Source organism: Anopheles marshallii, chromosome 2 (assembly GCF_943734725.1).
Source record: "Anopheles marshallii chromosome 2, idAnoMarsDA_429_01, whole genome shotgun sequence".
Taxonomy (NCBI): Eukaryota; Metazoa; Arthropoda; class Insecta; order Diptera; family Culicidae; genus Anopheles; species Anopheles marshallii.
This window is the reverse complement of record NC_071326.1, coordinates 74,014,701-74,039,458: the sequence shown is the minus strand read 5'-3', so window position 1 is coordinate 74,039,458 and position 24,758 is coordinate 74,014,701. Positions and strand designations below refer to the sequence as shown.

The following is a 24,758-nucleotide window of genomic DNA, read 5'->3' as shown; positions in this document are numbered from 1 at the left end:
CAGTGGAAAAGTGTAGCAATTTAGGCACGGTTGTCGTAAGTCATTGAGTATGGAGTTGAAATTAGGGATATCACTACACCGATGGCAGGTTTTGCAAAAACTCACTTTCGTCCTTGCGCATTTTTTCGGATAACTTTTGCGCACTTTTCACATTGGTTTCGTCTAATGTACCGATCATTTCAGCGCCCACACCAGCCGGTCCCGGTAACACTGGGGCCGATACCGGTGTAGTATCCATGGGCGTTGTACTCGGTACCGATTGTAGGTTTTGATTCGTCCACTGACCAGTCGGTTGCAATGGTGCCTGCGCCGTAATCGTCCCGGAGGATTGGTTTTGTCCAGGATCTTGATATCCACCAAGCATAGTGCTACATGGAAATATGTTACGAATAAAAAAAATAATCAATATAACAATATTTTATAATAAAATATGTTCATGCAATAAATCTAGCTTTATAGCTACTTTGTCAGGCTAGGAATGGAGGTGCGAATGGTTACTTGAGGATATTTCCAATCTTCGTACGTGCGTATGATGCGGAAAATGAAGCCGTGCATATTCTCGTTTTTTTTTGTTTCAAACACTGTGAAACGCGGTAGAAATAGATACTGCTACTATTTCCATCGCGATGTATAAGCCGTTAGTAACGAAAATAAATATATCGCCATATGGCAAGGTTTCGCAACGCATTGCTCACATATAATCTCCATTCCTACCTGTGTGAATGGAAGTCATTTGAAAAATACCCTCGAGATAGTTGCTGCTGATTTGTTGAATTTGTATCGACCACCGACCCGACCGGCAGTGACACCTGTTGCTGCGGTTGCTGCTGCTGCATCATGGTGAATGTATTGGGCATTCCCTGTGGTTGCTGCTGTTGGGCACCGCTAGAACCCATGCTCGATGTCTGCATGATGCCGGTCGTCATAATACCACCGATTCCGGGTTGGTGTTGAGATTGCTGTTGTTGCTGCTGCTGTTGCAGCAACATCTGTCCGCCCATGGGTGCTAGCTGTGTAATTCCGGTCTGCGATATGTGTGACTGAGGAATAACAGCCATGGAATTGGTAATCTGCTGCGTCGGCTGACCCGTGGCTTGCATTCCACCGATTATGGCACCGATGGACGGCTGATCCGATAGAACACCCTGCTGGTTGGGAGGTTGTATCGACGGCGTCAACACTACCTGCTGCTGTAGCGATCTTTGCGGCATTTGCTGTTGCTGATGCGGGGCTGACAGTGGCGGCTGCTGCTGGGATTGAAGCTGATCTTGCATTGAATGTTGCGGCTGAGGTGGTTGTACCATCGTCTGTCCGCCCGTCGCAATGTATCTTGTGTTCACAGCCTTTTTCGTAACATCGGCACTATGAGAGGGTGTCGATGTGTTGGAGGTGTAGGGAGTCATAGAGCTGGCAAGCATCGATTCCTGAGATTCCTGAAAATAAAAAAAAACATTAATTAATGATAATCTGTCGGAAGCCAACAAAAATGTTTCGTAGCGCTAGGAATTGTACAGCATTGTTTCTTCCGCTTACCTGTGATTCGTCTGTAAGAACGGTTTTGAAGATTTCCTCCACCACCTTACTATCCATCTGACCAATGTTGGTCAGATCAAAGTGGGGGCTCAACATGTCAACCAACTCATCTTTCGACGATTTTGCCAACGTATCGGATAGCTCCGGATCTGTCGCCAGCTCATCAAAAGCGCCCGAGTGTTTCATCAGCTCGTCCGCGGTCATGATTTGGCTTACGAAATCTTCCTCTATTAAATCGTTCGGCAAACCCAGCACATCGTTCAACGCTTCCGTGTCGCTATTGTCGTCCTCCTCCATCTTCGTGGTGGTGGTAGATGCCACATGCACACCGTTCGGTGTATCCTTCAAGGTAAAATTGCTAACCGCAGGGTTCGATCCGGTGGAAGACATTAAACCAGCGGCTGCTGAAGATGGTACATTGGTACCGGTGCCGCCCGTATGCTGCTGTGACTGGGGTACCGCTGTGGGTGGTCGTTGCTGTCCAACATTTTGCGGCAGTGCGGATATACTCGCTGGACTCTTAGCAGTCTGCCCTATCTGACTAGCAACAGCAGCGGCTGTAACGGCCGGATGGTCGGAATGATCTTTAGGCAGACTGCCCACTTCCTCCTCTTTACTCTTCACAGCCTCGAATAGCTTCAACTCTTCGGCCGACAGCTTGACCGTCTTGTCGTCCGAAACGTCACTACGCACACCGTCATCATCGCTTGCCGGTGCCTCAAACATCGGCATGGTCGAGCCGAGCAGTGTCCGACCAAAGAACGCATCCTGCAGAATGCTGGGATAGATTTCTATTAGCTTACTCTTCGGCTTGCGTCGGATTGGCTTCTTCTTTGGTTTTGTTCCACCCGCTCCCGCAGCATCCGTACCGTCCTCCGCCAGCCCATCCACCAGATCCTCGTCCTCCTTTCCGTCCTTTGTCCGTACGCCACGATTCCGCACGAAGAAACCACCGATGCCTAGTTTTTGCAGGTTTCGCTGCCGTTTCTTCCGCAACACGACCGTACCATTTTCCGTCGTGAACAGTGCAAACCCTTCCGGTGGTGTCGGATCGTTCCACACCATACCATCTTTGTAGATTTCTGCCTCTTCTTTCGGATCGAGCGGTTCTAGACGCATTTCCTCGAGTGAGTTATCGTGGCTGCTGCCCGCCACTACGGACTCGATCGCGGCCAGTATGCCGGCATCCTTTTCGGTGGGCGGTGGTTCGAGCGGAAGTTTGGGTTTCCGCTTGCCACGTTTACCGAACTCTGCCTGCAGTGCTTTGATCTGGTTTAAACCGTGTTCGCTCAGGCACACACCATCGAGATAGTGGTTACCCTCCAGCGCAAGCGGAATGCTCTTCTCTTCCAGCTTGGTGTTCGATTTCGAGATTGTGGCCGCATTTGTAACCAGCATGGGAGCAATGGTGGACGTTTTCCGTTTCGGTACGAGATGCGGCGGAGGTTGATCCGCCGGTCGGCAACCCATACAGATATAGCCATCCTCGGCGCATCGTTCCGCGTCGATTTCATTTTTGATCTGATCACAGGCACAGTGAAGCCACCGTTCGCACTGGTGACACTGAATGATCAGCTCACCCTCGGCATAACCTTCGTTACACGACGGGCAGTTCTGCTGACTAGCGCACGGACCACACTCTGTGTAGCTGTTCATCCAGGCACAGTTGTAGCCCGGACTGTTGGCGCCGCACTTAAGGCACATTGCACACCATTTACACTTCCACGTGCCCTGCGGCACCTGTTCCAGCGGTGGATCCATGCAGTAGATATGGTACGAGATGTCACAATCGTCGCACAGTATGAGGCGCGCTTCGTCATGCCGCTGGCCGCATCCTTCACAGATCGTACAATCCAAACAGCGCCAACCCTTTTGCAGGATCACCTTCGTCACTTTCACGTTCGTACAGTACGGATGGTAGCACTGACCGCACTGGGTGCACGAAATCAGGCAACCTTCCTGATCCGTTCCGATCGCACCACACATCACACAAATGTCCTGCGTCAGTACGAACTTATCCTTTGCCGAGCACAACACTAACCGATTCTCTCCACCCGGTTCCTCTTCGTTCGTCTTGACCGTTAACGCGAGATCGGCCGTTGGCCGTTGCAGACCCAACCCAGGCACACCGAATATTCCACGCATTTTCGCTTTTGAGCCGCGTTTTCGCGTAATATCCGCAAGGCGGGATTTTTTCTGAAATCCTTTACCAAGCCCTTTCGGGCGGTTTCCGGCGATACCAGGCGACAATCCGAGCCGTTTTTTCGCAATTTTACTCGCTACGTACGGTTTTCCTTTGCCGAGACCGACATCCAGTGAACCGCCCGTACGATCCAGTCGGTCTCGCATCGTACCGTCCCGACCATCCGGTCCATCCACATCCATCGCATCATCGTTCAGACTTTCCTGGGACAGTGACATATTGTCCTCGTCCACATTACTGCTCCGGCGCAGCGCCGCAGCTAAACGTCCGCTGTGAATCACCATTTTGCACGGACTGCACAGATACTCGTAGTCAGGGTTCGCTTCCTTGCGCGCATTGTACACCGACAGCTCCGCATCGGGATCGCACGTACTGTGCACGAACTTGAAGCACACGCTACACTTCACCATTTCGCGGTGGGCTGCCGCTCGGTACGCCCGATGACAGATCGGGCACGAGAAGCCCTTGTTGCGTTGCTGATAGCACGAGTCACACACGGTGTAGTGTGAGTGCCACCGGGACGATGCACCAGCACCGGGTGTGCGGGCACCGCAGTCCGAACACACCCGACAGCAGCGACACTTCCAGCCGAGCTTCGGTATGGATGTCATGATCGGTCGAAGGCAGCTGGCATGGTAGATCTTATCGCACAGCTCGCACGCCACCGAGCGACCCTCGGACGAGTCAGGTACACGACAGATTTGGCACTTTTTGCAGGAGTTGCACTGCCAGCCGGTCCGTACGCCGGGTAGCTGGGCTAGGCCCACGCACGTACCATGGTAGTGATCGCCACAGATGGAGCACATGATCAGATTACCGACATCCCCCAGGGCCGAACACTGCCGACAGTTGATGTCCTCCGTACACACTAAAGGCACTTGTCCCAGATGCTCCTTGCAGAAGATGCTGTACGTCTGAATGACCTGGAATCCGCCGGAGGCAGCCACGCACGGAAAGTGATACCACTTAGGGCAAGACATCTGAGCGGGAAAACGGTAAAGTAACGCATTAAAATAGTATCGATTACTGGAGCAAATCAAGGTTTCTCGAGTTGATGTGATAAAATTTGAGCCATTTCTGGGTATGCAAGGAGCCTTCTTGTTGTTTTTCTTGCTGGATTTCGTTAAAATGAAATTGTTTCTTTACATAGCTTTCGCAACTGAGACTGAGACTAGGCCTATCCACTGTCAGCATTCCATACAAACTGATAAGTTAAGGTAGCTTGTGAATTCAAGGTGAAGGAGAAGGTAAATTGAAAATGTTAATTTTGAAATGTTTAAATTATATTTTGCATGAAATTGTCGTGAAAATTCTTCAAGAAATTCCTCCTGTATGCTCCTTAAAGATAACAGCAGATTTAAAGCATAGAGCAGCACGAGAACTTGATTTCAACGGCTTCAGAGTATCTGCTGGATTGTTCTACTAATACCGTCTTAATACTTAAGCTTAAGGAGTGCGCTTAAGTGGGGTCTATGATCCACATTGTAACAAAAAGTGTTTTGCTTAATGAATATTTTAAGAAGAATCATTCGTATTAATCCTTAGTGAGGAGTCATTTAAATCAGGAATTGATTCTCCAATAATTCATCTCTTTAACTTTTTCTGATACTCTCAAAAAAATATTTCCCTTTTAGATATTGTACGGGGTATATGGAATTTATTCTATCAGAGACAAAAATAATAAAAAGAAGCATAAAATCTTGAAGCCGGAGAGAATTTGGAGCGAATGAGAAATCATTAATCTTTTAGAAGTCATGAATCTTTGAGGATTCGTGAGGATGAATTTTTGGAATATAGATTCCATTACATTTTTTCAGTTCAATAATTCATTTATGAATCTAAATCAAATTCACCCAACAGCAGTAAGAACTGTGGAAAAGCTTAGCAACTATTTTTTTCCGCCAAATCAATTTCATCCTGCATAGGCTCGCGAAAAAAGCGGAAAGATCCCATAACTATCTTTGCATACTCAACTTTATGGAAGTTTTATGGAAATTGAGATCGATTTGTCTTACCTTACACGATAAACTGGCACCAAAATGTGAGCAAAAGTGACACCTTCTGCTAAGACTTTGTACAACCACCACCTCCAGGTTGCTAAGCGTTCCACTGACCGGATCGCGACCGACCCCGTACGACCAAAGTGCACACGACCGGTGAATGTAGAAATATCCTCCGTCATTTATCGAGCTATCGAGCACCTCCAGATGGCCGATCTTCTCCAGCTCGTCCGTATACTCTGCGTTTAGTATTGGATTTCTGTAGATTGAAAATTTGAACAAGAAAAGAATTATATTCAACCCTTTAATAATACAATACCAGTGGGGTTAGTGGGCACTACTTACTTGCACTTGTTCGAACCTTTCTGGCGCTTGCTGCTACCTAGTTGCGGCGGTCCCAACAAACTGGACGCTCGCGGACTTTTGTCACCGAAGCTATCGCTCGACGCGGTAGAACCACCCGACGCTTGTGCTTTTTCTTCCTGCGACAAAGCGGATGCAATCTGATCCGCCGCTAGTGTCATCTCGATGCGCAACATTTCGCCCTGTCCTAGCTGGCTGCGTTCGCCGAGATTGCACAGAATGCACAGTTTGCCGGGGTACTTCTCGGGAAAGTATGGCATATCGTCGGGAGCTGGCATCAGGAGTGCCGGATCGGCTTCCATCTCACCGGTCGGAGTCGATGCGACGGAACTGTTTGCTGTACTGGCACCACCTGTAGGACCATCATCATTCGGCGATGATAGCAGTGAACCGAATCCACCGCCAGACGTTGGTGAAGATAATGGCGCCGGCAGGGTCGTACCACCCGATGGGCTTCTAATTCCGGCAGTGGTGACAGTGCTGCTTGCGGCAATGGAAGTAATGCCGGCAGCGCCGGCTTTATCGTGCATTGCAATGGCAGCTAGTTCCACTTTCCTTTTAGGGATACCACCACGAACAACATTAGTACTCTTATATCTAAAAAGCAGTGGAAACGGGGTTCTTGGACTAGTTAGGAGATACAGATTGAAAGTTACGGCGACAGGTTATGCGACCGGGATGGGATGCTTCGCTATGTACATTACCTTTTAACGATCTTGCTCTCGGACGAGGGTGAGGTACTGCCACCGGTCAGCGATGTTGCGGCCGCGATCGTCGCACCGCTCAGCTTGATCATCGTTGACGTACCGACGAACCCGGACGCTCCGCTCGGTGCGGAGGAGTTTGTGCTACCGCCACCGGATGATGACATCTTCAGCAGGGGAATGAAATCTTTTTTCGGCCGTCCGGGACCACGGCGTAGTGCCGCTGCCGATGGCTTGCCACCGCCAAGACCGAACCGTACCGTGGCGGTGGAACCACCGATCGACGGTGCCGGCGAGGATACGGATGATGGGGAGGATGACGCCGGTGACGAAGCGTTCGAAGAGGAAGACGATGCTGTCCCACTGTTGAGCGAAACCAGGGACGTGCCGGATCCGCTGCCAACGATCGCTGATGATGTCCCGGACGCACTAAGGATGATCGTTTTGATTGTTAGCTTCTGATGCTGCGGTCGGTTCGGTTGTCCTTGTTGCGCGACAGTACGGATCGTGGTTTCCCTGTTGGTGGTGTTGTTGCTGCTGCTGTTGCTATTGCTGCTGCCAGTGTCACCAACGATCTGTTCATCCAAGCTTTGCGCGATCGCCAGAGAATCTTCGTTCGGAGACGATTGACACGAGACTGGTGCAGTTGACGGGTCCAGAATGTTTTCTGCGCGTTGTTTAGTGTTGATCGTGTTTCACGGTGAAGTTAACGATCGCGGTATGTGTCGTGTGTTTGTAGATGTGAAGGAAGCCGGAAGTTAAAATGATGACGATGATCATATATGGCGAAAGAATGCGAGATAGTGTAGGGAATTGTTCAACATCAGCACACGCACACACCGTCTATACTCTATATAGATCTATTCAATAGATAACGAACCAAAAACACTACGGAACCTTCTCCTCACGTGCCGACGGGGCTTGAGCTCTTGATCGTACGCCGGAAATGCCCGGAATGTCAGGCCTACTAAGAGCTATGTATGCTTCAGAAATGCGATAGGGAGCAAGATTACCGTTGGCATACGGAAAAGATTGTAGCAAAGTGTTGTGAATTGCCCAATAGGGATAGAGGCGACAGAAGGTGTGTCTGTAAGGTTCCCTCCCTGTATGCCAGTATTTATTCTGCGAGTGTGCGTATGCGTAAAAGTGGATCGCGACAGGATAAAGGATACTATTTTTCTACACACTAAAAAAAAAAGATAACAATACGTAGCGCAGAGTAGCGGGTAGCGCACCTCTAGTGTGTTTGTTTTTTTTCTGGGGCTCTACTGGTGTTCTGTAAAAATTAGGCAGAAAAGCGTTTTGTAAATTAAGAAATTATAAGATAAAATTAACAAAGACGCACATAAATGATAAAAGTGACCGTACATTTTAGTTAGTACAAGAATGGAAAATGAAATTTCGCACAGAACAAGAATGAATTAGTGTTGAAACTTATATTAAAGTATTGAAGAAACGAAACAGTATGAACAAGTTTATTTTATGTTGGAAAACACAAAAAATGAATGATAACATATAGTAAACAATAATATAAATATTTGAAGAAATAGTATTTTAGTCTTGTGTAAAAAAGCTATAAAAATGGCAAACAAATAAGTTAACATTTGCAGGAAAGAACGCTTTATTTAGTGTTAGAAATGATCTGTAAATTAAAATAATTCTACCGAACCCATTACCATTAACCCAAGATGAGTTTAGCTACTGCTACTAGTTTTCAAATCTTCCTTGGAAACCCCCTTTGTTGTTGTCCAAACCATTACACCAACATACTTGGATGGAAAGGATTGAATTTACTTACCGAGCGGAGCATTCAACGACAGTGCATCCTGGTCCTGTATGAACTCGTAATCACCGTAATCCGAACCATCCTCGAAATCATTGGTGTCGAGAAGAATTTGTTCCGGATCCATGCTCGCTTCCAGTCGTGATTTGAACAGGACCCGTTTTGCTAATAGGGAAGCTTGCCAAACATAACCTCCACTCTTTGTTTTTTTTCCGATCAACACTATGTGTGCGCACTTGTGTGTTACAAATATGATTCACTTTAATTGCTTATGTAAAACAACGGAAAAAACGCACAGAAAACATTTAACGCAAGTGTTTCTCTCTTTTGTTGTTGTATTGCAATGCACTTTTTTCACACTTTTCTTATGCTTTACTGTACACATTCACTTTCACCATCACCGGTTCTGGAGCTGCCATTCGTGTTACTTTTTTCCGTCTTCTTTTCCATGAATACATGCGTCAGATTCTAGGCAGCTGCGGGATTACACGACACTAACACAATTCCTAAACACACCAGCCCCGGCGTGGCTGAAAGATAGGAAAATGTTGCTGTAATGTGAGGTGCTGCAATACCTGCTGTGTTGCCATAAAGTTGAGGTGAAAAACAAGGATGTCAAATAAAAATGCAACCCAGAAGGCATCATCACAGCATTTGACATTACCAGAGCATCATGTAGGAAACGCAAGGTTGAAAAAAAAAGGGTTGATGCGTGAGCCAGATAAGGCTTGGGTCCACCCAATTCGATACTGATAGTTTCTTTTAACCGTAGAACTATTCTGAATAGTTGTTAATAATAAAGTGTAGCTTGCGAAGCAAAAAAGTAAAAAAAAAGGCACGACGGGTTGGCTTTTTGAAAACATTCCGTCCCGTCAACCGAGCAGCCAACATTCCTCACTACACCACCCAAAAGCGGTTGTTGAAGAGCGAGGGAGGGGTACGCAACTAATTGCCGTGGTGTAGCATCCATTTGATGGTGCTAACAACCTGGTGCTGGCTCGGAAGGTCTGTCTGTCCTTTACCGTGTTCCAGCTTTATCCAACCATTTTTCCAACGTCTTACACACTTCCTGAACTGATTGCACTCATCGGAGTGGTCCTTTCCTGATGCGGACCCACTGCTGCTCGTCATCGCTCGCGGTCGCCATTGTTGGGAAAGCCAACGGGTCGATTTTTGGACGCCGCCTCCGTACCGTTCCGGACAACCCTGCCCCACACTATAACCAGCCAGTCACGATCACTTTCTGCCCACGTACCGTTTTGCGGGTTGCTTCCGTACAGCCTCGTTGTTGCTACATAATTTTGGACTATCGGTCAGCTTTTTTCCACGCAGAAAATCGGCTGGAAAAATGCTTGATGACAACACGAGCTGATTACACTTTTTGCAGCTTTTGCTGTTTCTCAATACCGCACAACGGAGGCGCTAGTGTGCAGGGGTGTGCGTTTGACATTTGGTGCAAGCAAGTAACTGTAGTCCAGACTATTTCAAGTAAAGTACATCGAATCCGGGCGATGTTTATGTGTTGCAACAGCGGTTTATAAACTTCGCCATTTGATATAATGCTAAAATGGGCTCAAAAAAGTCCAAATATTGTATTATTTCACGTTAAAAAGGAGCAACAATATTTTTTACACTTACTTATACAACATAAAGCACAATTCGATCCAACGTAAGGTGTAATATTTCTCGGAAAAGGCATTCGGTAACAACAGGTCGGTCAAATAACATCGCATATTTGATTATTTGACAGTATCAAAAAATAACGAACTTTGCACGAGCACTTTGTTTACGTTGGATTCCATTTTTTGCTGTACGTTTTACGACTGATTTTCCGCCCCAAAATAGTGAGTTGTTTTGTTTGCTAGTAAGCATTTCCACAGCGAAGTTGTATTGATTAAGCATTCATTTACCATAGTTGTCCCGAGAACGATGAGCACGCAGAGGAGATCAAGAGCAAAGTCCCGGAACATGGCCCTGTCTTCAATAGTTCCCATCGATCAATCTCTCGCAGTAGTGGAAGAAACAACCGTACCGACAGCGAAAGATAAAAAAGTGTCCACCAAAACACTTTCACACAGCATTGTTCACATCGACAATGAAACTACTATCGGCGAGAAAGTACAATTCAAACCAGGCAAATGGCGTAAATCACTGTCCATTTTACGATCCTCAATATGCCGCCGAGAAGGTTCCTGCTCCGTCGCAGGAGAACGTCGAATAACCGTGTATCTGAACGATCACCAGGTATTACAACTAACGAACGAAACGAGTTCGAGCGATACAATTCACTCTTCTACCAGCAAACAACCGGATGATACGAACGATGTGTCTGTAAATCAGTTTGTCGCACCACTGAGCTGGAAAACTGTGGCCGATCAGCGCTATCTGTGCCCAAAAAGTCCCAGAAATGAAATCCTGGCGCGCTGTGGACAACAGGAACCGATCACCTTCGAAAAGGCGCTTGCCAGTTTGGACGCGGTGATTGAGCGTAAGATAGGCGAGGGCGTGTACGGCGAGGTGTTCATGTGCACTAAAACCAACGGCGTACAGTCCGTTCTGAAGGTGATTCCCATCGAGGGTAACCATCTGATCAACGGTGAAAAGCAGAAAACGTTCGACGAAATCCTATCCGAAATAATCATATCGGTTGAGCTAAGTAACTTGAGGCAACACAATGTGCAATTCTGCACAGATGGGTTTGTCGAGCTACGAAGTGTCCGTTGCCTTGTTGGTCGATACCCGGAACGGCTTGTTAATCTTTGGGAGGAGTACGAAAATAAGCACGGTACGGAAAACGACAGTCCGGCAGAGTTTCCAAACGAGCAGCTTTACATTGCCTTCGAAACAGCGTTTGGAGGTGCCGATCTGGATGGATATCGGTTCAAGAACGCACAGCAAGCATTCTCGATATACGCACAGATAGTGCTAATGCTGGCCGTAGCAGAAAAACGGTATGATTTCGAGCACCGAGATCTACACACGGGTAACATATTGATCGAACCGACGAAGGAACGGGAACGGACGTACTATCTTTTGGGTGAAGAAATTATAATCGAGACCCATGGTTTGAAGGCAACCATTATCGATTACACGCTTTCCCGCATCGTTTACAATGGGCTGTGTCTGTTCAACGATCTATCCGCCGACGAGGAACTGTTCACCGCGGAAGGAGACTATCAGTTTGAGGTCTATCGTAACATGAAGACGGTGCTACAAAATCAGTGGAACATACATGCTCCTAAAACGAATGTTTATTGGTTACATTATTTGCTGGACAAACTAACATCCGTGCGGAACTATCGCGACAAAACCAGCAGAGCACATAAATCAGCAATGAAAACGATGAAGGGTATCAGTGAGGTACTGCTTCAGTTTAATAGTGTGCATGAAATTGTATCGCACTATTTCGCACCACAGCTGAACGAAAGTAATAAGGAAAATTAAATAGCTTGCAGGGGTATGTTTCTTTTTTATCGCAAATATAATAATAGTTTTTTATTTTTTCTCATCTAACAATAAACATTCTTTTAATTTCACGTTCATATTAAGTTGTTAGTGAATGAGTGTACGACCTCAAAGAACTTCACAGAATGGGTCGTTCGGTGACATTCTCATGACATGACCAGATCCCCGAAGCCTAGTGAGTTGCTCCTACAGCTCGCAAAGGTCCTTCAGCAATAGCAACTTCAGCCATTGCCCTTTCACACATACGGGGGGCCAAAAATACTTCTGAGCATCTTTCTCTCGAAAACACCTCCAATGTTGAACAGTTTGGTTAATATTCCGTGTGTTCCTTTCTATTCGTTCCTGGGGCCTATTCGTCAATGCTAGGACGAAGTAACATGATGTTCTCTGCTAGTGGAGTCTGCTGTTCGTTGCTGCTCGCAGTCAGGCTGTCCTATAATTCATTAACATTCAGAGCTCATCGCGAGAAGCCACTGGCTGGTAACTGACCAGATCTGCATCTTTATTTCACCAACAGATCACGTAAAGGTCTGAAGTTGTTCCGGTCCGATCACCTTTTCTCCGACCGACATTATGGACCTCACAATACGATATAGACAAAAAACGAATCAATTTGAATGAAACACAGGGTGGCACGGTTGCGTTGTTCGAAACAACGGGTGACCCGTCCGCATGTTTTCGAAGCTCACGTTCGAAATGTGTTGTTTTCTCTCCTTCTGTCACTGTCATTCAAGGCGTTTGCCACATGTGAAATTGCATCAGCGCTTTTAAGATAGTTTTTCGTGGTAAAAAGTGAGTATTTCTAACTGAAAATAAGCAGAACGTGATCTTTAAGCGCTGGCAAGATGTTGCAAAATTGTGTTGCAAGCTATTGGCACGGCCTGTTCGTTTTATTCGCATTCCAAAAGAGTTCCATGCCAGTTGGTTGCGCTGGTTGGCAGAAAGCGCCCACCAATACTATCAAACGTTAGAGCCTCTGACCGGCATTCCTTCCGGCATGCGAATCGTCGGTTTTGTTTCTTTTTCGCACGGTATGGCTCACAGTTGATCGTGATGTGATTTTATTTGCAGGACTCGAAAGCAACGGCAGCAACATGACGTTATCGTGTCGGTTTTATAAACAAAAGTACCCGGAGGTGGAGGATGTGGTGATGGTAAACGTGCGTTCAATCGCCGAGATGGGTGCTTACGTCTATCTGCTCGAGTACAACAACATCGAGGGCATGATACTGCTGTCCGAGCTGTCCCGTCGCCGTATTCGCTCCATCAACAAACTGATCCGCGTCGGCAAAACGGAGCCGGTGGTAGTGATACGTGTGGACAAAAACAAAGGCTACATCGATCTGTCCAAGCGGCGCGTTTCGCCAGAGGACGTGGAAAAGTGCACGGAACGGTTTTCGAAGGCGAAAGCGGTCAACTCGATCCTGCGCCATGTGGCCGACATTATGGGGTTCGATAATCAGAAACTGGAGGAGCTGTACGAGAAGACGGCGTGGTATTTTGAGGAAAAGCACAACTTCAAAGTGACCGCATTCGATGTGTTCAAGCAGTGCGCTGTGTACGTGTGGCTGATTTTTATAATCCATTCGTTGCGAATTGAATGAATACTGACGTGAAAACATACTTCTTTAATGCCATTTTAGTGATCCAACGTTGCTGGACGAGTGTGGCCTCGAGCCGGAAGTGAAAGAATCGCTGCTCAGCAATATTCAGCGCAAGTTGGTATCGCAGGCGGTGAAAATTCGGGCCGACATCGAGTGCGCTTGCTACGGATACGAAGGTATCGATGCGGTAAAAACGGCACTACGAGCCGGGCTCGAAATGTCCACTGAAGAGCTGCCGATTAAAATTAACCTCATTGCTCCCCCGCTGTATGGTAAGTTTTAACAAAACATAAGTAAGTCGCCCCTGTTACTGTTTTGATGTTACATACCTTTTCCCACAGTAATGACCACATCGACGCCGGAAAAAGCGGACGGTCTGAAAGCGCTTGAGACGGCCATTGAAAAGATTAAGGAAACAATCGAAGGGCTCGGTGGTGTTTTTAAGGTGCAAATGGCACCGAAGGTCGTGACAGCGACCGATGAAGCGGATCTCGCCCGAAAGATGGAACGGGCCGAGGCAGAAAACGCGGAAGTGTCCGGGGATGAGGAGGATGATAATGAGGTTGGTATCCGGTATAAGATGGATGACGATGGTGCGGATAAGGACGACAAGGATATCCAGTTCGAGGGCAGCGGCGATGAGGAAGATGACAAACAGGAGGAATAAGCACCAATAAATAAGCAAAGCAAGATGACTGTCGGTGGTGTGCTACTACTACTACTACTACTGGCCACTGCATGGAATTTAAAGATTCCGCTAAATCGTCGGGCGTGGAAAACTGTTCGCCGGAAAAAGAGAGAGAGAGGAAAGCAGTGCCCCGCATTGGTTATCGCTCCGGTAGTGCTAAGTTTCCTCCTTTATACTATAACATTATGTGGATGATTTGTATTAAACGGTATAATAACGTTCGCTAAACTCCCGAATCCGTATGTTTTGCTGCAATTATTTATATTATTTTTTTATTCTGTTCCCGCACGGAGCGATCGAAAGCGTCAAACAAACTTGTGTGTATGTGTATCATTTTGGGCCAATAGGCCAATGAACGCACGCCCGTCCGACAAACGTAAAGTCAGTGTTAAAAGTAAACAAAAACAAAAAAAAAACTATCTATTCGGAAAACGGTTTAAAAATCGCTATCTAGTAGTCCAGCCGGAAGAAAGTGTGTCCAGTGGCAACACAGCTAGTAGATGGCAGTGACGTAGATCGTAAGATTGCTGTTAGCTCCATCTACCGGAAAGTGATAATCGTACTGCCGATGCTTTTCTCGCTGCATATGTGTTCTAGTGCCCGTTCCACCTCGTTCGGTGTGTACACCTGTAATTGTGGAGGGGGGGAAAGAACAAGCGAACATTAAACCCACATGGCGGAAATAAAAATGATGTGTTATTCGCGCCGCAAAAGTGTTACCCGATCGACGACGGTTTTAAGCGTTTCATCATTCACGAAACCGGCCAAACGTTCCAGCACCAGATGGCATAGATGTGGCCCACCCCAATCGACGTTGGTGCGAAACAGCAGCGCAAACACCTTTCGGCAGCGTACGTAAGTGCCGAGAAAGAACCGCCCGATCACACCGTAATCGTCCGTGGACAGTTCCGGTTCGACCGCGTCCACTATCACACCATCTTTGGTAAGGAACTTTTCCAGAAATTTGTAATCGTACCCAAGGCGGGTGGTGAGAAAGATAAAGTGAAACTTTTCCCTCGACGTTAGCTCGTTGATGAAGTTGGATTTATCCACGTTAACGTCGATAAAGTTCGATCGGAAGTGTTCGTTGGCGAAGGTGATTATATCCGCTGCACCTACGGGAAATTAGAGGGAATGCGATGCGATTCAGATACGTTTAGCGCAGAAAAACACACGAGAGGTGTTAAAATATATTCTAAAGAATCTGTTGTTTTCCATGCAGCGGTCATAAATTTGGTAATATTATAATCTTTAGACCGTAAATGTTGAGTGATCACGCACGCCGTGGATAACACAGAAAACATGCTTCTTTGCATGCCGTTGTTACAAAATGATAGCCGGGGCAAGAGCAACGACGTAATTTGTTCCGAAGAAACGTTCAATCTAACGGCTTCGAGAAGAAGTTTAAAGGTTGTAATATTTTTAGGTCGTCCCTTATCACGAGAAGAATGAAACGTATGCTAAATTGTGGATATACTTTTAGTCCAATGCGCTCTTCATATGGCTATTTAATTGGAAGTAGCTCTAACTATTTATCGTTGAATCACACGAGGAGAGTTGCTGTGGTAAGTCATCCACAGTCAACGAAGCCATTCAAGACATCAAAGATATTTGCGCACGTTAGAAAATAGGACTTTGTTAGGCTATCATTTTGCGACACAGTGTACTAACAATCTTTGTATAAAAATAACATTTACCTCTTTCCTCTTGCGGAGCGTTACGAATTGAATTGAAACAAGAACATTAGCTTCTACACTATAGTGAAGATGATTAGAAAATATTGCGATACACACAACGCATACTTACCGAGATTATTAATCACCGGAACCGATCGGGTATGGCAAGTGGCAGCAACTTGTGCGCCCCATTTGTGAACGAGCTGCGTAATAACGCACCCGACCGGTGAGCAAGCGTCCTGTACCAGTATTCTACGGCCCTTGCTGGTGTGTTCGTTCAGGTTGTGTGAATCGAGCAGGTTGAGTGCGATCGAGCCACTGTATGGTAAGCTGGCCGCACCTTCGAAGCCGATCAGGAACGGTTTGCGCGACACGCGCATTTCCGGCACGACCACAAACTCGGAAGCAACGCCGGGTTCGTACCAGTGCGTAGCAAACCACACTTCATCACCTATTTCTAGCCCACTCTGCGAACCGGTGCCAACCGCTTCCACGATCCCGGCACACGATCGCCCGAGCACTAGAGGGAGTTCCGGATCGTATGTACTGTTGTACGTCCGTATCATGCGCCGCAACGTTCGTCCATACCCGAACGCGATCCGTCGATCGATTCGGTTCAGTGAGGCCGCCCGCACGCGCACCATTATGTCCGAGGCGGATTGAAAATGTGGTACCGCCGTTTGGCAAACGACCACATTGTCCGGATCGCGGAACGATGTGGAAGCAATCGATTTCATGATCGGCGTCGGTAGATGGGGCCTGGCCAGCCACATTCCCAGCATGAAGCCACCGGTCGTACCGAACCCGAGCCCGATCAGTATCGCGAACGCATTGTTGCGGGCAACTGTGTGGATGATGGTAAGGTAAGTAAGTGACCATTTTATTGTTATAAATTAAACAATATACTTACTTTCATCGCGGAAAAATATGCGCAACTCTTCGTACAGTACGGATGGGTCTAGGACATCACGAGCCGATGTTTTTAGCCGCTGTACCAGCTGTATTAAACTCGTCCAAGCATTTCTGAGCACCGTTCCAGCCTCACTGTTGGCCTCGTTAAGAGTCTAGCAGCACAAAATAAACAAAACAAACATCAATTTGTATAAGCAACGATTGTTCATATGCTACTACTGCTACAACGGGAAGCATCCTTACTCGCAGCGCTAAGGTACGTCCCTCGTCGGAGTATTGGCGCACCACGCGTAGACCGCTTTCGGTTGCCATGGTTACGTTATTCTTTGATTCAACGAAATAGCAGAACGGGACGTTTTAGATACAGCAGCGACTACACACACACACATACACTACGAGTCGGATTATCGTTTTTATGAGGTTTTAAATTTTCGATGGGTTAGTTTTTTGGCGTTATCGTATATTTACATGAAGATCTAGAGAGTAGCGTGTACACCATGTCCGTGCAAGCAGGGTTAGAGATGAGAATATAAAAAAAAACACAAACAAGAAACGATCATTGTGACAAACATTCATACACCGATTACATAAGATATCTATTGAGTTTTCCGGTGGGAAAGCCGGTCGGGAAGCCAACAAGCATCCATTGTAAGCTTTAAGGGTTAGTTAGGGATGGGTGGGCAGGTTGATGCGCTTACGGATATGAAACATCCATGGCACACAGGGAAACAGTTTAAAGGTTCATTACCTTTACGGCACCAACTACTTCTCCCACACGTTGTTTGGCGGCATCCATTTGTAAGGGAAGTTATTGCACCTCTGTTTTGTAGCCTCTCTGTATGTGTGTGTATGTGTGTGTGTCTTCTGAGGCCACACTGTCTAAATCTATCGAAATTTATCTCTTCCTGCGAGGGTTACTCATGTAGCTACGGAATCCTGTGGCAGCCATGCATTGCGTTCGGCCAGTGACACAAACAACTTTTTCCTTCGATAATGTTATCACACGCGCCAGGCTTCCATTGTTTGCTAAAAGTACATTCAAACGACAAGATTTAAGTTTATGTATTGCATGTTACAGCGTAGCAAATGGATAAATGAATTGTGAAATGGAATTAGACACACTTTCACTCTTTTCGTTGCCTGGTTTGCCTTTTTGTTGGTGGTGCTTTGAACGAAGAATCGCACGAACAAAGCGAACTAATCAAAACAAACCAACTAACAGTGGGAAGCGCACTGGACAACACATTTTTGACAGCTTTAGAAGTTGAGAGTTCTATTGTAGCTTTCAAACGTTACAAATCGAACGAGAATTGACTTTGACTTTTCCCAATGGCACTACAATACTAATGTTACTTTTGAATTCACTATCTCTTAAAAGTGCTTTAACATACAATTAAACCTTTTTTTTATTTTAATTTCTATTTCGTTACACACCAGCTAACTTAAGCAACGGCGTTAATTGCAAATGAGAGTTGAAATCCTCGGTTTACTATATTGGGCATCAAGGCACGAGAGGATAATGTTAAAAAAATGAAATCGTTTAGATCGTGCAGTAGTACCGGTACCCTTTTTCTTATACGACAGAACCGTAACGTGATTCTTTCGGAACGGGTTATCCAGCTCGGTACAAAGAACAAAGAACAGTTAAGGATAGTTGAGGATGGCAAGCCAACAATTCTGAGATTGTAATGGGAAAGCGAAAAATAAGTAATCAATATTTATGAAATGGAATTTTAGAAGTATTGCTCGTGTTTTGATACTACGGAATAGTTTTCCAATTTAGAGGTTTAAAGGTGTTTAATATTGTCAAAAACTCTACGTAAACATTACTAACGATCCATGTGAGTATGATATATTATTAGTAAAGTAGTTTAAATGTCTTTCGTAGTTTGTTTTTAGTTGACAAATCATTCACAATCACAAAATTGTCTGAACGTATCAACGTTTGATAGTTAAGTGGAATTTTGCATTCATATTTGTTTTCAATAGATTTGAAAATAGCATGTCTTGACGAAAAATATCAAACCTCAAAAAACGAACACCTTTGCTTGTAATGAATTGTAAGCTCTACGATTCGAACAAACTTTCGGAAACCTTCGAAAGAGCTTAGCGGCTTGAAAAAAGGCTACATTCACAAAACTGGGTAATAAGTAACTGAACTTGCGTGTTTAGGAATTCCTACTCACACGGGCTAAATTAGTGATTATTCAGAAATATCCATCCATTAAAATGATTAAATACATAAAAGTGTTTAATTTCCATTGTTTATTTATAATGAAACACTTTTGGTGTCAATGAGTGTGAGATGGTTTCTATCAGTGTGTGGTATAAAAAACATGAATTTAACCACATAATGTAGAACCGTTTCCTGGCGATGGAAGTTAAATACGCCATACACAAATAGTTTGGTGCAGTTTGCTTCATTATTGTTGACGAACTGCACATGAAAAAGTCGATACGACAGGCTTCACCGGACGCGGATGATGAACGGTCATGCACAACATAATGATTTTTATTCGTTTGTTGTATTTTTTGTGCCCCGTGTGTGTTACATTTTACTGTTTACATGCACTGTACTGACAAGTGGGCGCGGGTCGGTGTGCCCTTATGCGCGTGGAGTGCTTGTGCTTGTAAGCGTTATTAATTATAAATTTATTGACACCGACAAAACCGCCGCGTGAGGTACATATTCAGACCACTATAGTGCGGAGAGTGTGAATAAATTATTTCTTTGCCAGACGAAATCGATCGTGTCCGGTCATGCTGACTGGACCGTTTTGTTTGTGTCGTATCGGGTTTGACGTTGTTGGGGGACAAAAAAAAACAAATGAAATTTGCAAACTACAGTTGCAACATCGGCGTACAGAAGCAGGTTGGTTATTTGTTTGTGAAAACAGTGATATGCGGGCTGGTATAATTTATAGCTTAATTGTGTCGTTTGTATCAAGGTCGGTGAAAGGGATGTGATTCAAAGGGTAGTTTTGTGTGTCGATTTTCGGTAAAAGAACATTAAAACTGAAAATAATTAAATGACAGAAGGCACAGTTGTCAGTTCAATACACCATTGTGAAAAGGAAAATATTGTTCTTTTTTAGATCATTTTGAACGTACCTAAGTATTCGAATGTTAACACCGTGGCGTTTTTTAATACAGATAAAACACATTTTAGTGAATTCGTTTTTTATCTCGCTTTTCAACTTCATTTGTCCCCAACGTTGCATAGTGCTGTTTCGCGTTGAAGAGGAAAAAAGTAGGAGGAGCTAAACCGGCTGCTTCCACGAATGAACGCAACAAAACGGAATTGAAAAGCGAAAAAAAACACGAGTTGATTTGCTTGGCTTGTAAAGTCAGGCAAACTTTTTCTTGACTCACTTGTGCAGTGGAGATAATTTGTCTTCGCGCCGCGTTACCATAGCAACGGTGTTTGTTTATTTCGTTGTCGCCAATATCCCAAGCAGTCTTTTTGCAGCCATTTCGGAATAAAACAGGACCGTTTTAGGACGTCCTAAATAGGTCCCGTTTATACTCCAAAGGAAGCAAATTGGACCTGTCGCGAAATTTGTCAGGGGGAGTGGCACAAATTTTTGGAAGCTTTTCGGTGCGATTGTGGTAGTGCAATAAAAAGCTGCAACTATTTTCCAGTTGGAAAATTTAAAAATTAATTTCTCTCCGGTTTATGCTCTCTATCTTCGCTCTGTTCTATCTAGTGCCTTTCGCCTATCTGTGCTAGCGCTCGTTTGTACTGCTTTTTCTTGCACGTTTCGGCGCAGGTGGAAGTGCGTGTGGAGTGTAGAGGAGTGTGGCAGATGTTTTATTCCTTCGTGATCAGCTGTTGGGAGAACGAGTAGAGAACTTATGTTTACAATTTACCTCAAGTCGCCGTCGAATCGATGTTGCCGCGGAATCCTAGTCAGAGGGTACACAACCGCGTCGAGTTTTGTTTTATGCAGTCAGTGCGTCGAGTGTTGTGTGTGTATGCAATTTTGGTGAACATACATTTCGGTCATTTGACCAAATGTGTCATGATGCGCAATTGGCTTTAACGCGCTAAGCAAAAAACAAGTATGATGCGCATTGAAGATGTAAATATTCCAATGATGCAATGATTTTAGAAGGATATGTTCAGTAAAGTTTGGGTCAGTGTTTGAGAACAATCCCTTGGATTTGTTATTGTTCTACGGTTGAAGCAATGACAATCGAACATTCGTATTCCCTCTTATAAAATGTTGATACAATAGACAGTACTAGAAACATGTTTTGAATGTCATCATGCAGATAGGTACTGCAGTTGCATTACGATGCAAGGAAGTAAACTATTGATGATATTTGATGATTGATGTCGAAACATCATTCAGGAAAAAGAGACTACTGCAGGTTTAACATGGTTTCTTTCCATTTTACTCCGAATAATATTCGATGACCGATCTGGCTGGAAGCAATTTGCGTACCGTGTTAGTCGTTATTGGTTGAGTCTGAAACAAACGTGTGAAGATGTATATGCGTGCGCACGCAGATAACGGTACTTATGCGCATAAGGTACAGTACCGCACAAAGAAGGTCAAGACGGCTTATGGAGTTAGTTTTCGTAGATGTTAACAAATCGTATATCGAGAGTAAACTATTACTGCTAGTTTGTTCGGATTCCTATCAGATAGCATAGCTGAGGAAAAAGCGTGTATGTTCGGTCTTACTAGAAGCAATGTTTTTTGTTTGTTCTCATGAAGCCTTTAGGTGTATGGTGACATACCATGTTCGTTATCTTTCCTTTCGTGAAATCATAACAGGAGGTGAATGTGGGTGAGGGGCATAGACAGGAGCATGTTGGTGTACCTTTCATTGGCACATGTTGTTTTAAACATGTTGTTATATTTGTGTACATAACTCGATGGATCTGTTCTGCATAGAATAAGATTAAGCTAAATAGTGATCCTATCAATCCATCAGTAACGTCCTAACGATGAAAAATTGACTGATTTAAAAAGGACGACCTCACCGTACTGCTAGAAAGCGTAATGTATACAAAAGCCCCATAGCTTTTCATGTAGCGCTACAAGTCTATGAACCATTTTTACGCCGTCTTGCTAGCAATGCAAAGTCCGATTAAAAAGTCAGTATCAGTCTACGGATAGTCTTTTGCCTTGGCGATCAACTGTCTCTACGTGTTGGATAAATCATCCGTCAGAGGTTAGGGAGTAAAAAGTTATGCTCATCGCTTTTGAGCGCTGTTTGGAGGAATCTTTTTTCTCTATGAAATGTTATCCTTTAACAGACCCAAACCTGCAGCTCAGTCATTGCTTGAGAGAGCTAACTATTTGCGCACATCCGATTGGCCTCAGCAGAACCTGACGCATAATAAAGTTTACAAACAAGATGAGTCCTTCAACTAGTGATGAGAAGTTAGAGGGCCGATCCAGGCTTGAAAAATCTGATCCAATCCTATTATATGGGATCACTGTTGAATAGCGCTTTTGATCGCTAGCCATCCGGGATCATCGTTGCATGGAAAAGGTGATGCCTTGTATGGGGATTGTGATCCACAGCGATCCGGGAACATCGTTGCACGGAAATAGCTCTCCCCCCCTTCTCCCCCTCCACCCCGCCAACCATTCCACAAGAGATCAGGGATCATTCGATCCCATCCTATTCCGGTATCGAGTAAATTTACACGATCCGATCCCAACTTTGGGATCATTTCCCATCACTTCCTTCAACCAACAGAAAGAACGGAGGGATCACTTTGATTTCGATTGCCATCTTTAACTTTTGCTATCTGTTCTAACATAACTTCGATAGCATTTGCCTAACAAATTAGCTGATAACGTGAACAAAATCTTAATCTGAGCTACAACAGAAGAAACATGACTGGAATCAAACACATGTGGCAAGGAACTCTTACGTTGGCTATCCTGTTGTTCGATCCTGTTGTAGCATTTACCGTTACAATTGCACGGATGACATATTTATACTCATGACAAACAAAACTAGTTCGTCATAACATATGACCAGACAAACAACAAACCACAAAACATCATACGTGAATCTACAATAGATTTCAGTAACTATAATTGTACTAGTGGAATGACCGGTAAAGTACCCAACATCCTCTGGGATAGTGTTATGGATATTAAAATGTGTAGAGAATCTTACTATGAACGAAATACATGCGTGCATTGAGCGAACCAAACAGCTCTGCAATGTTTCAAATCAGTTTTTTGCCATGAATCCCTCTGCGCAAAGTGAATTCACATTCAAAAAGTGAGGTTAAAAACGAAGGATTTTTGCAACAGTGGACTGTGTGTGTACGTTTGTTGACGTTTGTGTATGCCTGCAACGGGCGCAACCGAGAACGAACGACTTCGAAGAAACGAACAGCAAGAGAAATTTCGCTCCGATAGAGAGAGCTTTCGAGGGGGGGCTCGATTCGACGAGAGTGCAAGCAGGAGCGAAGTAGCTGTTAGAGCGAGCACTTTCTGATTTTGTATGGAGAAGGTCCAATTGCTCTCCTTGGGTATGTTGTTAAAAAGGTTACGGTACTAATTAAATTGAATAAGTTTCTATTGCTTATCAAGTTTTTGTTAGTTTAGAAATAAATTTGATTTTTAAAACAATTGCTATTATAGAAACCATCTCACCGAAAGAGGCACAATTGATAAGAAACTAGCTGCATGATTTAAAGGCATCTTCCGGACTCTATCATCCCATTTTTTTTAAACTCCACTCAATGCGACCGTCCACAACTAAACAACTCTTAATACACACATCGCTGGTTCAGCTTCACTTAATCATGTGCCGTCGTCTTATCGCATCGATTCGAATGTTTGTGTCCTTCAAACACCTCCCCACCTCCAGTTTGTAGCGTGACTGGGGCTGGTTGATGATCTTGCCGAACCGTACACTACCCCCGTTGTCCAACCGGGATTGCCAGAAAAACCGGGAAAATATCTCAATTTTGCATCATTAATTAGTACATTCCCATCGAAAGGGAGTCATTCGGTGGAGTGTGGTGTGGAAAAGCTGTCGCTGAAGAATATTAGTGGCCTTCGATTGTTTATGAGCCTGGCTGAGCTGCTGACTCATGATATGGTGGCTTAATTTCTGCAAGGCTCTCTCTGCAAGGCGGCTCCGTGGAAGGGTTGTCTTTTTGGGGGAGGTAGCTAAGAAGTCGCCACATACCTCCTTCCGGGGGTTAGAGTACGCTGTTTCAGCTAATTTTTCAAATCTGGACATGTTTGATACTGTGTCTGGGGCCGACCTAAATATATAGAGAACTCACGCCAACCGTCACCTGCAAACCTTCGAAACTGTGCAGCATAATGCAATGTTAAGTATGACAAATATCCACAGCCAGTGACCGAACCGTGCACCAACACTGCTCATTCCAGCTGTCCGCAATGGGTTGAGATTGTTTCGGTTGACATCGGTGGTTGGTTGTTTTTCTAGGGATCGGGGATTTGACCGTTTTGCTCCGACCAGCTGTGACACCGAGTTTGGCTCTTTGCACAATACGCCCAATCCATCCCTCGAGATCCCTCCACCGCCTGGCCTGGAACTCGTTGCAGGTTCGATTCGCCACTCGAACGGCAAGTGAAAATTTGTAAATATATTTATCCTAATCAAGTATGCATACATTATAGATGGCCGCGGTAGTGGTAGGAACCGACAACCGATCTGGACACTCGCGACATCCGTTCGTGGGCAGTGGAAAAGGACACGAAATAGGAGCGGAGAGAGGGACGAGCGTAGATCAACAACAGTGGAATTGTACGCCAGAAAATCGATGGACGAATGGAGGAATAATTTCCACAGCCTGGTCAACATAAGGCAGTG

General features: G+C 45.1%; 4 protein-coding genes across 4 annotated transcripts in view; 2 read left to right on the top strand and 2 right to left on the bottom strand.

Moving 5' to 3' along the window:
* The window catches only part of LOC128718549 (histone-lysine N-methyltransferase 2D-like), a 30,450-nt gene extending 21,737 nt beyond the window's left edge, over positions 1–8,713 (bottom strand). Inside the window, exons 1-7 of the mRNA XM_053812171.1 lie at positions 8,602–8,713; positions 6,804–7,470; positions 6,082–6,726; positions 5,752–5,995; positions 1,534–4,716; positions 715–1,433; positions 106–368 (exon numbers count right to left, since the gene is read on the bottom strand). Of these exons, the coding sequence (XP_053668146.1) occupies positions 106–368; positions 715–1,433; positions 1,534–4,716; positions 5,752–5,995; positions 6,082–6,726; positions 6,804–7,470; positions 8,602–8,713 (5,833 nt within the window). The remainder of the gene's footprint in view (positions 1–105; positions 369–714; positions 1,434–1,533; positions 4,717–5,751; positions 5,996–6,081; positions 6,727–6,803; positions 7,471–8,601) is intronic.
* A 1,802-nt stretch (positions 8,714–10,515) lies between these two features.
* Positions 10,516–12,030, top strand: LOC128709127 (serine/threonine-protein kinase haspin homolog). Its single transcript, XM_053804112.1, has one exon. It carries the CDS (start codon positions 10,516–10,518, stop codon positions 12,028–12,030), a length of 1,515 nt encoding a protein of 504 aa, XP_053660087.1.
* A 1,115-nt stretch (positions 12,031–13,145) lies between these two features.
* Positions 13,146–14,322, top strand: LOC128710246 (eukaryotic translation initiation factor 2 subunit 1). The gene is made up of 3 exons (XM_053805292.1): positions 13,146–13,609; positions 13,695–13,927; positions 13,997–14,322. Exons 1-3 carry the CDS (start codon positions 13,146–13,148, stop codon positions 14,320–14,322), a joined length of 1,023 nt encoding a protein of 340 aa, XP_053661267.1.
* A 561-nt stretch (positions 14,323–14,883) lies between these two features.
* LOC128707832 (reticulon-4-interacting protein 1, mitochondrial-like) lies at positions 14,884–17,727 on the bottom strand. The gene is made up of 7 exons (XM_053802790.1): positions 17,680–17,727; positions 17,175–17,255; positions 16,930–17,083; positions 16,150–16,863; positions 16,041–16,049; positions 15,064–15,458; positions 14,884–14,970 (listed from the first exon to the last, which is right to left on the bottom strand). Exons 1-7 carry the CDS (start codon positions 17,725–17,727, stop codon positions 14,884–14,886), a joined length of 1,488 nt encoding a protein of 495 aa, XP_053658765.1.
* Positions 17,728–24,758: the final 7,031 nt, after the last annotated feature.

Bases quoted from the DNA above. Each gene is read 5' to 3' on its own strand.
- LOC128710246 (XM_053805292.1), top strand. From the start codon at position 13,146: ATGACGTTATCGTGTCGGTTTTATAAACAAAAGTACCCGGAGGTGGAG. The intron at 13,610-13,694 runs GTACGTGTGGCT...ATGCCATTTTAG, and splicing joins GTGTTCAAGCAGTGCGCTGT to TGATCCAACGTTGCTGGACG. The intron at 13,928-13,996 runs GTAAGTTTTAAC...CTTTTCCCACAG, and splicing joins CATTGCTCCCCCGCTGTATG to TAATGACCACATCGACGCCG.
- LOC128707832 (XM_053802790.1), bottom strand. From the start codon at position 17,727: ATGGATGCCGCCAAACAACGTGTGGGAGAAGTAGTTGGTGCCGTAAAG. The intron at 17,256-17,679 runs GTAATGAACCTT...GTTGAATCAAAG, and splicing joins AAGTAGTTGGTGCCGTAAAG to AATAACGTAACCATGGCAAC. The intron at 17,084-17,174 runs GTAAGGATGCTT...TTGTGCTGCTAG, and splicing joins GACGTACCTTAGCGCTGCGA to ACTCTTAACGAGGCCAACAG.
- LOC128709127 (XM_053804112.1), top strand. From the start codon at position 10,516: ATGAGCACGCAGAGGAGATCAAGAGCAAAGTCCCGGAACATGGCCCTG.